General features: G+C 53.9%; 1 protein-coding gene across 1 annotated transcript; it reads left to right on the forward strand.

Moving 5' to 3' along the window:
* Nucleotides 1-522: 522 nt before the first annotated feature.
* On the forward strand, nucleotides 523-10,717 carry Ajuba (ajuba LIM protein). Its single transcript, XM_028892208.2, has 8 exons — nucleotides 523-1,831; nucleotides 4,733-4,834; nucleotides 6,433-6,500; nucleotides 6,595-6,657; nucleotides 7,778-7,908; nucleotides 7,995-8,046; nucleotides 8,798-8,866; nucleotides 9,291-10,717. The coding sequence occupies exons 1-8, from the start codon at nucleotides 796-798 to the stop codon at nucleotides 9,414-9,416; spliced, it is 1,647 nt and encodes a 548-aa protein (XP_028748041.1). The 5' UTR covers nucleotides 523-795; the 3' UTR covers nucleotides 9,417-10,717.
* Nucleotides 10,718-14,846: the final 4,129 nt, after the last annotated feature.

The following is a 14,846-nucleotide window of genomic DNA, read 5'->3' on the forward strand; positions in this document are numbered from 1 at the left end:
CTTCTCAGAGCTATCTTTAGGAGGTCTCTGAACCTCCCAAGTATCCACTTCTCATCTTCCTCCTACAGTTATTATCTCCCTGTCTTATCACTTCTGTGCCCCCTCTCTCCATCCCCCCCTCCGTCCTCTCTCTAAGAACAGTGTCACGATGTCTGTGGAGAACATGCCCCTTCTGCCCATCGTTGATGGATACATTCCACAGTGCCCCTCCGCACATTCCAACTGTAAACAAAGAGTTCCCTTTCACTCATCTCCCCCCCCACCCCCAACTCTTTCCTGCTGCAACTCTTGAATTTTATGGTCGCAGCTGCCCAGTCTGCCCCTTGACCTTTCACGTCCTGCCGGCAGCCCTCCACCTCGGGGGCAGTTACCACAGTGTCCTTCCTGCGATGCAGAAAATCCTTGCGCGGACACGCCAACCCGGGGTGCACACCGCGCTCCGCCCTTCCCGGAAAGTAGATCCGGCTAGGCAGACAAAAGTTTGGAGAAGTTGGGTCGGTGCGAGTGAGAGCCAGGGGGGCGGGCCGGGCCGGCGGGCGGGCGGTGGCGCGAGCCGACGCGTGGACAGACCTGCGGAGGACGGCTGCTGCCGTGGGCCCTGCCAGCCGTGCGCCGACCCTCTCGCCGGGGCATGCTTCGGGATCGCGGGAGCCCGGCACCTGGGCCGCCCGCTGAGCCGTCGTGCGTCGCTTGCACCCCGGGAATCCGAGCCCGGGGGAACCCAAGCCCGGCCTTGGGCCGAAACGCTGCAGCGTGCCGGGCGGGGAGGGGGCTGCAGGCCCCAGATCCGAGGGCATGGAGCGGTTAGGGGAGAAAGCCAGTCGCCTGCTAGAGAAGTTGAGACTCTCGGATTCCGGCAGCGCCAAGTTCGGCCGCAGAAAGGGTGAAGCGAGCCGGTCTGGGTCTGATGGGACCCCCGGAGCAGGCAAGGGGCGCCTGAGTGCGTTGGGGGGACCTAGGAAATCAGGACACCGAGGAGCTAATGGGGGACCTGGGGATGAACCTTTGGAGCCGCCCAGGGAGCCAGGGTCCCTGGACGCCGAGCGGAACGCACGCGGCTCCTTTGAGGCGCCGCGCTTCGAAGGCTCCTTTCCTGGGGGGCCGCCGCCCACTCGAGCCTTGCCTCTACCTCCCTCGTTGCCTCCTGATTTTCGGCTGGAGACCACGGCCCCGGCCCTCAGCCCTCGCTCCAGCTTCGCCAGTAGCTCGGCCAGCGATGCGAGCAAGCCGTCGAGCCCCCGGGGCAGCCTGCTGCTGGACGGGGCGGGGGCCAGCGGAGCCGGAGGTAGCCGGCCGTGCAGCAATCGGACCAGCGGCATCAGCATGGGCTACGACCAGCGCCACGGGAGCCCGCTGCCCGCGGGGCCGTGCCTGTTCGGCCTCCCCCTGACTACTGCTCCGGCGGGCTACTCCTCTGGAGGGGTTCCGTCCGCCTACCCGGAGCTCCATGCCGCCCTCGACCGACTGTGCGCTCATCGGCCCGTGGGGTTCGGCTGCCAGGAGAGTCGCCACTCGTACCCCCCTGCCCTGGGCAGCCCCGGAGCTCTAGCCGGAGCCGTGGTGGGGACAGCGGGGCCCTTGGAGAGACGTGGGGCGCAACCCGGACGACACTCGGTGACGGGCTACGGGGACTGCGCCGCGGGGGCCCGTTACCAGGACGAGCTAACAGCATTGCTGCGCTTGACGGTGGCTACCGGTGGGCGAGAAGCCGGTGCCCGCGGGGAACCCTCGGGGATTGAGCCGTCGGGTCTGGAGGAGTCTCCTGGTCCCTTCGTTCCAGAGGCCTCCCGAGTCCGGATGCGGGAGCCAGAGGCCAGAGAAGATTACTTTGGTGAGTAGGAGAGATGAGGCTAGGGACCCGAGAGACCTGACAACGCATGCGGTTTCCCAGCGCCCCGACGGCCCAAATTACCGGTGGCCGGGGGGTGCAGGCGGAGACCCCGGACTAGAAAAGAGGCCAGAGGGATGGAAGAGGGAGGACCATAGAGCACTTGCTCGTTCTGGCCAGGTTTCTAGTGGGACAGGGCTACTGATTCCTGACAATTCAACTCCTGACTTTCTCGGGAGACCCATTTTTCTCAAACATCGGAGCACCTCGGCTTGTCGCAGTAGGAGGCCTTGTAAGGAGGAGGCGCTGCGGGGCCCGGAGAGCATCCTCCCGCGCCCCCCTCGCGGCTGGGTTCCTGCAAGCTCCGGCGTGCCGCGCCCCCACCCGCTCCTTGCTCCGCCCGTAGGAATTCGGGGAATGCACGGGGGGCGGGGCGGGCGGCCGCGTGCGTGCCGACTCCTGCCCTGGCGCTCCAGGTGCCGTGGGCGACGCCCGCCAGGCGGAGGGGTGGGGAGCGGGTGTTTGAGTTGGGGGGTGTTTGCCAGCTCCCGCGCAGTCGTGGCTGCTGTCGGGGAAACGGAGCCTGGGTGGTTGATCTGAACTCCCTAGGATGGAAAGCGGGCACTCAAGCCTTGCCCCGCTCTCCCTAGTCCTGGTGGTGAGGTGTGTGCCCCTGGCCTTTTAAAATAGGCCAGTACCTCCGGAAGGCAGGGCAAAACCAATGACCACCTGGAGACCATTACCCTTGGGTAGATACCTGCTCTGTGTGACTGCCAGGTATTAACTGACTTTGAGCGCCGCCGCCCCCCGCCCCCCATAACTTGACCAGCATTCAGGAGCAAGTAGACCTACTTTCCTGCTCCTGTTGAGGAAACCTGGACACAGCCTCTCCAATATTCTTTTCAAGAAGTATTGATTGGTTGTTAAAGCTGGGCGGCGGGGTGTTAATCAAACCCCACAGATAGTACTTAATTATATAAAGCAGTTACGATTTGAATGTGGAGGACACTCCCACTAACTCCGGGGCTCTTGGTTTTCCAAGTACCCTCCGTTTCCCACCATGTTCCTCCCTGTCCCGTCCAGTCCCCACCCCCCCCCCCCCCATGGCTAGAAATAGGGATAGAGAGGATAATTGGGAGGAAGTTCAAAGGTAATACCGTGGTAGGCAGGTAGGGACTGAGATTTCAATACATAAACACACACACATTTTTTTCTTTCACCTATTGGGGAAGAGGGGGGAGGGGTGTCTCAGAATAGATGATCTAAATCTCTTTGATCAAGGGGAACCGTGGCCGGGCCCATTTAACCATTTCCTCTTGAGGCCCATGAGAGACCTGGGAAGAGAGGAAGTCTCACTGGCTAAACCATCAGAGCCCAAAGAAAGGAACTTGGAAAGTACAGTAGAATGAATTAGCAGGGAGACGCTAGGTGTGGGACGTTCTGTGAGCGGAGGGGAGGCAAACATGCCTGAGCATCTTCCTCTTTCCACACTGTCCGTGGCTCCGACCGGACACACACACACACACACACACACACACACCCCGCATGGCCATCTTGGGCAAGTTTCTCTGGTCATGAGGAAGGAGGAGCCCCTTTGAACTCAGAGATGAGGCCAGGTTGCCTCTGACCCAATGCTAGCCTGATGGCGCCTTTCACTGCTTGTCTCTAGTGAGGGGCCCTCTTCCTTGGCCTCAGCTCTGCCCAGCTGCCAGAGGGTGGGAACAGGACAGGCCCGGGCCCATCAGATGCCGCAGCTGCTGCACCAGCTCCCAAAGCCCCTGGGCAAAGACTGGGATGGGCCCCAACAGGCAGGGAGCGTGGCAGTGTGCCGAGGGGGGAAGGTGGGGCAGGCCCGTTGGGATCTGCTCCCCAAAGACAGGTCTTAGCCCTCAGTCATGGGCCTGGAATTGGGGAGTGGAGGGAAGGATGAACACACCCAGGAAAGGCTGGTTCCAGAACCAGGTGTAGTAGGTATGTTAGTGGCGAGTGCCAGGGAAGAGCAGCTAAGTCCTGGTTCATGTGGCAGGAAGGCCATGCTATGGTCTGCTAACAACCCCCCCCCCACACACACATTCCTGGCCCCTGAAGCTCCAACCAACCATGTTCTCAGCAGTGACTTCCCTAGAGAAGTGTTCACAGGGCCCATCTGCACAGAAGACCCTCTGCTGGGCCAGATCGAATTTTATGGCGGGTAAAAACTGAAGTCGCAGAGAGATTCGAGGGCCTGGATTGCTTTCTTTACCAAGTTTTTACAGGTGCTGATGAGCCCCTGCTTACAGGCATCTCGATCTCCCACCACTTCCTGCCCACTTGTCCGAAAAGAAACAAAGTATCTTGAACTTAATTTTTTTTAAAAAAAAATTAGGTTCTGTGCCAAGCACCAAATAGGTGTTCAGAGAATAGCCATTAATTGTGAAGAATGGATCTGCCTAGTCAAAATCTGGCTGTACCCTGTTTCCTTCCTTCCTTCCTTCCTTCCTTCCTTCCTTCCTTCCTTCCTTCCTTCCTTCCTTCCTTCCTTCCTTTTTTCTTTCTTTCTTTCTTTTTTCTTTTTTTTGAGGCATGTTCTCATAGCTTCAACTGCTGTTTAGCAAGGTGACCTTGAGCTCCGGATTCCCTTGCCTCTACCTGACTGCTGGATTCCAGTGTTCACCATCACATCCATTTCCTCGGTGCCAGGGGTGGAACCCGGGGCTTTTACACATGGCGGGCGAGCATTCTACAGGTTGAGGAGGTGCAAGATCCTCCTCCACCCACTGCCTCCCATTTCTAGTTACCCTCAGACACTGAGGGGACGGCGTCCTTCGGCATGGCGTCAGTCAGGCACGTTCAGGAGAGCTTGGGGGTGCCCGGGTTCGAGCTGGGGAAGTGAGGTGTGACACTGACCAGCTCTTCTCCCCTCAGGCACCTGTATCAAGTGTAACAAAGGGATCTACGGGCAGAGCAATGCCTGCCAGGCCCTGGACAGCCTCTACCACACCCAGTGCTTTGTCTGCTGCTCCTGTGGTGAGTCCGTCCACCTGCGACAGAAGCCCCCCTCCCCCAGCACCCCCTTCCCCCCACCGGCCGACCGCTTTCATGGAAAGGAGCACCTGTCAGGACCCGTAGCTACCCTGGCTACCCTGTCTCTCCTACGTGCCTGTCTGAGTGCCGCCTGGCTTTCCCTCTCCTGGGTCCGCTGAGTTCTCTAGTCTTCCAGAACCTCCCTTCTCCTTGTGCCTCCCTGCTGGCCAAGCCTTGGGCTCCCGCCCCACCTCTTCTTGGTGAGGTTTGGTCTTGGGCCGCAGAGTTGCCTGGGGCGACAGTGAAAGACTGGAATGTGGGAAGGGCGGGTGTGGGCCGGGGGAATGGGGAGCTGGGGGGTGGGCAGGGAGGGGGGTTTTCTCTTGGCTGGTCAGAGTTCAGCCACCTCACTGGAGTGGAGGCCACCAGGCCATGCCAAGCTGATGACATCACACTCCAGGAATGTCTGCTGCTGCTGTTAGCTCAGGAGGCCCTCTGTGGGGTGCTCCCCCACCACACCCTCCCTCACCTCTCATTATCCGTTTACCACTGCTTACCCATTCTGATTCTTTGGCTAACCCTGTAATCTCCTATCTCTGCCTGTCTGACTCCAGCACTCAGCTTTTCTCTTCCTCCCCCAGCTTCTGCCTGCATCTCTCTGGGCTGATCTGGCTGTCCTTTTCATTGGGCCTCTTCCGGGTATGTCCTCTCCTTTTCTCTCCCAAGTCATGTAAGTGAGCTTTTCTGGACAACCCCCACCCCCACCCCCAGCAGAGGGGATTCAATGGGAAACTTGCCCATTCTTCACCCCAGCTCTCACGCCTTGCTTATCCGTGACCACTTACACCTTAGGGTAGGGAGTGAGTAGCTTTGCGGATGTTGGTCTAAAGGGAAACAGACTGCCCATGGTGACCTGAGGAAGAATCGCGGGCTGCCTCCGACCCCGAGGACGCTTGCATTCCTCTGAGCCCCCATACAAAGCAGTAACTCCCAAGATGTCCTGACCACCATAGAGGCTGTGGCAGGAAGGAGCTAGACAGACGTGAGCCGGATACCTATTGAAACAAAGACCCTAGGTCAGAAGGTCCCAGAGCGCAAGGCCTAGCACCAGTGAATACTCCCTGCAAATCAAGTCACACCCGGTCAGCGCTGCTTACCAGGCACACCAGCCTTCCTGACCTTGGTTGGCTCTCTCCGCCAGCTCCCCATGCACGGAAGTGGTGTGGGTGGCCGACAGCTTTGGAGCTAGAGGAGCAGGGAACAGAAAGGTTGTTTGGCTGCAATGAGGCCAAAGCCAGTTGGAATTGTATCATGGGATTTTTATACCTATCCCCTGCCCCCCCTTGTGTAGGGTAAAGGCAGGCTTTACTGTGTAGGCCAAGCTGACCTTACACTCTTGATCCTCCTGCCTCAGTCTCCACATGCATATGGTGTTGGTGTTTTTGTTTGGGAAGGAAGACTAGAGAGCAGTTAGGAGGGAAAGCTTTAAGGGCCAGGTCCAACTGTCCTGTGCAACACTGGGGAGCTGGGACCAGAGGAGGAAAAGCCCTATGTGTGGGCTCCAAAGATAGGCTCCAGCCCCCCTTGTCTGCTGCTTCTAGGACGAACTTTGCGATGCAAGGCTTTCTACAGTGTCAACGGCTCTGTCTACTGTGAGGAAGATTACCTGGTGAGCGAGCAGGGGCCACTCTTTGGTGGCCGGTCGGGTTGGGTCCCATTGTTATTCCCAGCTTGGTGAAGACCTCCTTTCGTCCCTTCTCTAGTTTTCAGGGTTTCAGGAGGCAGCTGAGAAGTGCTGTGTCTGTGGCCACTTGATTTTAGAGAAGGTAAGCAATGCGTGCGCCTTCAGCTGGGACCTGGGAGTGAGGGGAGCTGGTAGCTTCGGAAACATAAGAGCAGGCGGCCAAGGTTCCTCCCCAGAGCGGCGCCACGTTGCCTACCCCGCTGCCTGTGAGAGCATTTGGGACCCTAGTCTCACCCTGCGGGGCTTCTGGGATCTGTCCCCTCCCTGACTGCAACATAGCCTGCCCTCCAGCCTGAGCTGGAGCTGGATGGAAACATTTGGAACTCAGTTTTCTGCATAAAAAAGGAGGAATTGGAGCTGGGCTTGGTGGTACATACCTTTAGTCCCAGCAGAGGCAGGTGACTCTCTGTGGTTCGAGGCTAGCCTGGTCTACAGAGTAGGGTGTTCTGGTGTCTTGAAAAACAAAGAAAGCATGAAAAAAATTAGATTGGTGATTTTTTTTTTTTTTTTTTTTTTTTTTTTTTTCCCGAGACAGGGTTTCTCTGTGTAGCTTTGTGCCTTTTCTGGAACTCGCTTTGTAGACCAGGCTGGCCTCGAACTCACAGAGATCCACTTGGCTCTGCCTCCCGAGTGCTGGGATTAAAGGTGTGCCCGCCACCACCGCCAGGCAAGATTGGTGATTCTTAACTATGGCCATCTAGTAGATACCTGGGAAGGATGGAAAAATAAATAAAAATTCTGGCACCCACCTGAAATGTAATAAAAGATTAGGTGTGGCCTGAGGCTGTTGTTCTGTTAGTCGAGCGAATGCCGTACATGACCAGCCCTGGGTTCCATCCTCAGCACCATACACACCAGGCATGATGGTGCATGCACACCTGTTACTTCAGTTCTCTGGAAGTGAGGCAAGGGGATCTGGAGTTCAAGGTCATCCTCAACTATTTTTAAGGCCAGTCTAAGACACCTTTGACCCTGTCTCCAAGAAATAGCAACAAAAATCCACAGGCCTGGAAATTTCTGAGACCTTTTTCAGGGATTGGGTTGTTTTTTTGTTTTGTTTTGTTTTCCCTCTATTTTAAGCCGCCTGGGTCCACTCAAATTCTGTAGCATTCTTCTAGGACAGGAGGGGGTTGGAAAGGAACATAATGGGTAGCTGGAGCAGACTGAACGGAGACTGATCCTCCTCCCACCCCGCAAGCCAGATCCTACAGGCCATGGGGAAATCTTACCACCCGGGCTGCTTCCGATGCGTCGTTTGTAACAAGTGCCTGGATGGCGTCCCCTTCACAGTGGACTTCTCCAACCAGGTGTACTGTGTCACTGATTACCACAAGTGAGTCTAACCCAGGGTTGGCGGGAGATAGGGGACTGGGCCCAGGGACCCCTCAACCTCAGCTTACACTGTCTTCTCTCTTTCAGAAATTACGCCCCCAAATGTGCGGCCTGTGGACAACCCATCCTCCCGTCAGAGGTCAGTATGTCTGAGTTCCGCAGGGCAGCCAGTACTGTTGCCCCTTGGGAGGAGGTGGGGACATGCAGCCTGGCCTCCCTTGGGAAGTGGTACTTCTGAGGAATGCACATTCCGTGAAGATTTCCCGTGTGACTCTGCTCTTGGGGGTCACCGCCCTGACCTAAACTTCCGGACCCAGACATGCCTGATAGTCTTGCTGGGCCCAGGCTCCATATCTTCTGTCCCTGTCCAGAGAACAAGGCTCTCGAGGTCACCAGATACAGGGACTGGGAAAGGGTGAAACTATTCCTTAAGCTGGTAAAAAACAAAACAAAAACAAAAACACGGGGTCAGAGACTATTTGAGCTGTGTATGGACAGGGTGTGCTCGGAGAAAAGCCAAAAACCTCTTTCTTAGCCTGACTTGTGCTCAGCCATGTCTTTCCCCCCACTCCCCACCCCTCCCCACTTCCCTGCTTCTCCACGCGTGTGGGTAGCAGGTAAGGCCGAGCACCTCGTTAGAGAGAGAGCTGTGTGGCACTGTCCTGGAGCAGTGCCGTGGTTAGGGATAGCATTTTTGGTAGGAGTTGCTCAAACATCTCAAAGCTACATGGGATTGCATCTAACTGCAGAGAGGCCTTTGTAGGATCTATCTGCCTGTTGGAGCAGGGGTGGGGTGGGTGGGGTTTCTGTGGCTGGGATGACGACTTTGAGGGACAGTATGCTGTACTCATCCCCCACCCCCCACCCCCGTGGGGCTCTCCGTGTTTCAGGGTTGTGAGGACATTGTGAGGGTGATATCCATGGACCGTGATTATCACTTTGAGTGCTACCACTGTGAGGTAAGGATTGGATTTGGGGCTGATGGAGGAAAATGGGAGTTTGGGAGGGGGAGTCAGTCTTGGGAATAACTGGGCGTCTGTGGAAGTGATGCAGGACACGGAGAACTAGGACACTGTTGTGACCTGTGTCCAGCCTCCTTTGTCCTCCAGCTACTCTTCCTGGTCCTCATTGTTGAGATCTCTTGAAGGTGGCTTCCCCAGCGTGGACTAACTGCTGGAGATGGGGCTTGGGTCATTATTTTCTGCAACAGCAGCGACACCTGGTGTCCAGATGAAGTGTCTCTGGGGTCTTCACCCTGCCTGGGGGTGGGGCATTCTTCCTAGTCATTGGCTAGTCGGCTCCTGAGCAGGGCAGACTCCCCCAAGATGGCCTCGGTGTGCAGGGAACCCCGAGCTGCTGCGAATTCGTTGCCTTCTTCCTTAGGACTGCCGTATGCAGCTGAGCGACGAGGAAGGCTGCTGCTGCTTCCCCCTCGATGGACATCTGCTCTGCCATGGCTGTCACATGCAGCGACTCAGTGCCCGACAGCCCCCCACCAACTATATCTGAGCTGTCTGGCCGCCGCCGCCGCCGCCATCACCCCTGTGGAGAAATTCTCTGGCCAGCCGAGGCGAGGAATGCACTCTGCAGTCCTTGTGAAGAGTTCTCTGGGGAGGCCCCAAAGGCCAGAGACCCAAAGATCCTAACATTCCAAATAGGCTGTGGAGGAGGGACCGACCTTCTGTGTGCCAGGAGGGTTGACTGGCCTTCCTCGTGTTCAGCCTGTGCCTCGGAGCACACGTGGGCGGGTTCCAGTACTTTATCAACATCGGCTTCTGATGTATATTTCCAGTGTATGTTTCTGTTATTAGTCGAGCAGTGTGCTAGTGCTGGATCACACCAGAGGGCATCACAGAAACCACCCCCAGTCTGTTGTACCCTACACCCGGGGTCAGCCAGGCTTTTCCCACAGTGTCCTATCTTGGTCTGCATGAAGGGCTGGAAGCCCTGGACTTAATGACATGAGTCATTTCTTGGCTGTCTCCCTAAGGACTAGAGAGCTCCCCCATCTGTCTGCTGGGACGGGGACCAGCTCTGGGGGGGGGGGGGTCCTACTGCCTGTGTTGCCTGTTTCTCAGGGACCTGGGGAGGCTGAGTGGGGCCTGTCCTGGGTTGCTGTTTTGCTTAGCTGGGGGGACGTCATGAGCAGGTCTCTGGGTATGAAACTTTCTGGGTGGGATGTCCAGGAAGCTTCAGGCTAGCCCAGCTCCTGGGTTGAAGTGCACTGAGCCCTCTAGCCCAGCATGTGTGGATACATGTGTGTCCGCGTGCGCCTGTGCCCCTCCCTCCGACTCCTTTTTTTTCTCAGGTGACTTTTACACTTAGTTCCCTAGCAGTAGCTTATCATTTGAGGCCCACCTCTTAAAGGGATCCTGCCTTGGATCTGCTACAGCCCCACAACTCAAGGCTTTGCGGAAGCCGGAGAGAACAGAACGGTTTGACTTGGTTCTAGTCCGCTTGGCTGAAACTTGAATTCACCCGAAGCCAGATGTCTTAAAAGTCAGCTCACTCACTGGCTGGACGTTCAGTGCATTTGATGAGCAGGTTGACAAGAGCTCCATCCCCTTGTGAGTGTTTTCATAGCCGCCTAAATGGTCTGTTCTTTTCATTACACTGAGCGTTCAGTGGTTTCTGCCTGTTCATCAAGAGTACTTCAGAGTTATTAGCAACCTACATTTCTCAACTTTGTGGCACTTTGTAAGTGATAAGATTGTTCCCTGCCTTTATGAGTGTCTTTTCCTATGTGATCTATTTCTTGGACACTTAAAAAAAAGTTTAAATCTAGCAATAAATAACAATTGGTTCAGATATTTTGTGAGTGTATTGTGTTTCTTACTTTGATATTTGTTATAAGTTCATTTGTAAGTATGCCTTGAAAATTGAGTGGAACTCCATATGGTTTTGGTGCATTGGTCTGACTTCCGCATCTGTATTGTTAAAGTGTCTTTGTACCATTAACAAGTGAGTCTGGAAATGATGGACTCCTGAGGACAGAAGACCCACTTTTGGGGTCGATTCTGGGATCAAGGATCACTGTGCCGGCCATTCTGGGAATTACTGGACAGGGTCTCCCAAGTGAGGAAAGAGAATAGATACGTACAGTTGGGGAAATGTGTTTTTGGAGAAACGTTCTGAGATTTGGGTTGCTCATTTCCAGCTGAGACTTCTGAACTATTGAATGAGTAACTACAAGGGTCCTGTGAGCAGGACATTTTCCCACTGGGTTGGGGAAAAGGCAAGCTTGTACAGCTGTACACTCAGCCTCTTGGTCCTGAATAGAGGAAACGCATCTAACTCTACTTTGGTCTTTTCTCCATTTTCTCCGCTATGGGCTCCTTCCCATCTAGGTCTATGCTAATACTGCCTGGGACTCCCCAAAACTTCTTGCCAGAGGGACAGGCTGCAGCAGGGGAGCAACCAGCTACCCTGTGTCAACACGGAGTCCCCATATGCCCTTTTTACTAGAAGATTGCCCCTCTTAATACTTGTCTTTACAGCTTGCGATTGCTGGTGACTGGTGGGATGGTGTCAAGGGTACAGCAATAGGGAGACTATGGCTAACTTCTACACTCCATGTTTACTAACATACCAGTACTGAGATGGAGAAAGGGGAAGAACAGTAAGTTAGGATCTCTCTGTGAGATGGAAGTTGCAAGGTAAGGGTCAGGCTTGGACAGCTGATCTGAGCTCTTTGCTCTGGATAGCTCTGGTCACCAAGAACCCAACAAGGATAAGACAGGGACCAGTGAGGTGGGTTCAGCAAGTAAAGGCATTTGGCTGCCAAGCCTGATGACCTGAGTTCAACCCCCAGAACCCACATGGTAGAAGGAGAGACCCAACTCCCATGAATTGACTTCTGGTCCCTCTGGAGTGTGGCCTATGTACACAGAATAAAAATTATGTAAAAAGAATGAGAGTAAGATGGACTGGACCCATGGGCTAGCATCTGTAGTTTCGGCATTCAGGAAGTAGATAAAGGAGAGCCTGGAGAGATGGCTCAGCAGTTAACAGTACTTGCTGCTCTTACACAGGACCCAGGTTCTATTCCCAGCACCCACATCACAGCTTAGAACCTTTGTAAGTAACTCCAGTTCCAGGGGCTCCGATGCCTTCTGACGTCCTCTGGTACCAGGAATGAATGTGGTGCATAGACAAGTGTAGAGAAAACACTCATACACATAAGAATAAATATTTTTTAAAATTCTGGCATCTAGCATAGTGGCATGTACCTAGTTCTAGCATGGGGGGGGGCGGCTGAGATAAGATCAAAAGTTTTGAGGCCAACCTGGGCTAAAGGGTGATGGCTCAATGGAACAGTGTTTGCCTAGCATATGCCCCATCACCAATGGATGGAGTTGAGCACAGGGGGAAGTGAGTGCAAATGGTTTTCTTTGCCTTTTTCTTGTATAGAGTCTTGACTTCTGCCTCCCGGAGCTCTTGAAGCCAGGAAAGTGGAAAGATTACACTGAGGGCCAGGCCACTTCAGGAGACAGTAAGCTGTTTCCAAGTACGTCAGCCTGTTACACGCAGTCCTTCAGACTGTACCTTTAAGCAAAAAGAAAGCAGCTGGGGGGTGTGGGGTGGCCCAACACTTGGGAGTAGAGGCAAATGGGTCTCTGTGAATTCCCGGTCAGCCTGGTCTACAGAGCAAGTTACAGGGCAGCCCGGAGCTCCGTAGGAAGACCCTGACAAACAAAACAAAAACAACAAAACAAAGCGAGAAAACACAAGGGCTGGAATGAAGAAGATGGGGAAAATAAAGGTTAGCCAAAACACTTTGTTTAAAACTCAATAAACCTTTTGAGAGTTTTTAACTTTGTATTTTAACCTGATGAATGTTTTGCCTGTGTGTATGTAAGTGCACCCACCCCATGTGCCTGGTGCTCTCAGATAACAGAAGAAGAGGAAGTTATCAGGGCCTCTGGCACTGGAGTTAAACGCGGTTGTGAGCTGCTATGCAGGTGCTGAGAATCCAACTTGCGTCCCCTGAAAAAGCAGCTGGCACCCTTAACTGCTGGGCCACTTCTCTAGCCCTTGTTTGAAATGTGTGTGGTGTGTGTGTGTGTGTGTGTGTGTGTGTGTGTGTGTGTGTGTATGGGTGCCCAAAAAGGCCAAAAGAGGTTGTCAGATAGCCCGGAGCTGGAGTTGCATGCAGTTGTAAGTGCTGGGAACTGAACTCAGGTCCTCTGTAGGGGCAATAAGCACTCTTCCCTACGGAGCCATCACCTCTCCAGCACTGGGAAACATGTTTTTCCGCCCTGTTTTGAAGCACCCACACCTGAAAGCTGACCTGGCTCGGCCCAGTGGCCTTGTGATGAGAGTCTAATCAACCTCAGTCCTCTGGTCCTGTCTGTCCCCTCTGACTTTGCTGATTGGGTCTCAGCTATGCCAGAAAGGGATCCTAGGAAACCCACTGTCAGTCTCAGTTATAAAGGAGTTGAGTCTTGGCCTTGAAAATAAGAGCAGATGGCTAGGCTGGGCACGCCTTAATTCAGCGCTCAGAAGAGAGGCTGGGAGGTCTTAAAATTGAGGCCAGCCTGGACTACACAGAGAGAACTTGTTTCTTTCTATTTTTTAAAAATATTTGTTGATTTTATTATTTTGTGCACCTCATGCATGCCTGGTGTCAGCAGAGGCCAGAAGATCCCCGGGAACTGGAGTTACAGATGGTTGTGAGCCACCATGTGGGTGCTGGGAATTGAACCTGGGTCCCCTGAAAGAGCAACAAAAGCTCTTAACTGTTGAGCCAACTCCAGATTCCAGACCTTGTTTCTAAAGTGAAATACCAGCCTCTGGTGACTGTCTGCCATTACAAGAGGACTGGTCTCATCTGTACAGCTCAGGCCATCCTCCCACTAACCCGGGCTGACCCGGAAGTTGTAGCAATCTTGGATTTGGTTTCTCAGGCGCTGGGATTACAAACGTGTGTGTGCATTCATCTTGGCAAATTCTCTTATCTTTTTAATATATTTTTTAATTAAAAAATTATATTCAGGGGCTAGAGAGATGGCTCAGAGGTTAAGAGCACTGACTGCTCTTCCAGAGGTCCTGAGTTCAATTCCCAGCAACCACATGGTGGCTCACAACAATTTGTAGTGAGATCTGGTGCCCTCTTCTGGCTATAATACATAACAAATAAATAGTTTTTTTTTTAAAAAAAATTATATTCAGGTGTTTTGCCTATATGTATGTCTGCGCACCATGTTCGTGCAGTGTCCATGGGAGCCGGAAGATGGCATCCGATCTCCTGGGGCTGGAGTTACAGAGGGTTGCGAGCTGCCATGTGGGTGTTTGTTGTGTTGACAAAACTTTTCCTGGGGAGACGTGACACACACATCTGTTCAGCCCAGATAGGAAACCCACGGCAGACCGCAGCACCAATATCACCAAAGTCCAACTTGGTCAAGCAGGAGTTTTAGTAGGGTTACTTGCTGGCATTCGGGTGAGGGGTTCCTTACAGAAATGACTCCAAGACAGCTGCATCACCAAGGTCCCCCCCAGCAGGGGTGACAGCTCACAAAAGCTGGGGAACCCGGGCACACTGCACAGCCTGCAGGCAGCTCACACATGAGAGCGTCCTTTCCAAGTGACTCTGGTCTACACCTCTTCCCGCAGCTCTGCTGGTTTCTGCTTCTTCCAGGCTGTGGACTGGTCTCAGGTTCTTCTTTGCAGCTCCAACTGTCTGAAATCTTTTTTGCTGTTCAGCCTCCTATCATCGAAGAGAGACTCAGCTTTCATGATTTACTCTTGCAGGGAGGGGTCTAGTGAATCTGGTTAGTTTCAGGTACTTCCTGAAGATCTTATGAGTTGTTTACCTTCCTAAGCTTTAAGAGCTTCCTGCAGGATGGCATGTTTTATCTTGGAGGAAATTGTTACATAACTGTGCTTGGAATTGAATTCAAATCCAGATCCTTTCTGCATAAACTGCCACTCTCCAGG

The sequence above is a fragment of the Peromyscus leucopus genome, chromosome 9 (genome assembly GCF_004664715.2).
Source record: "Peromyscus leucopus breed LL Stock chromosome 9, UCI_PerLeu_2.1, whole genome shotgun sequence".
Lineage (NCBI taxonomy): Eukaryota > Metazoa > Chordata > Mammalia > Rodentia > Cricetidae > Peromyscus > Peromyscus leucopus.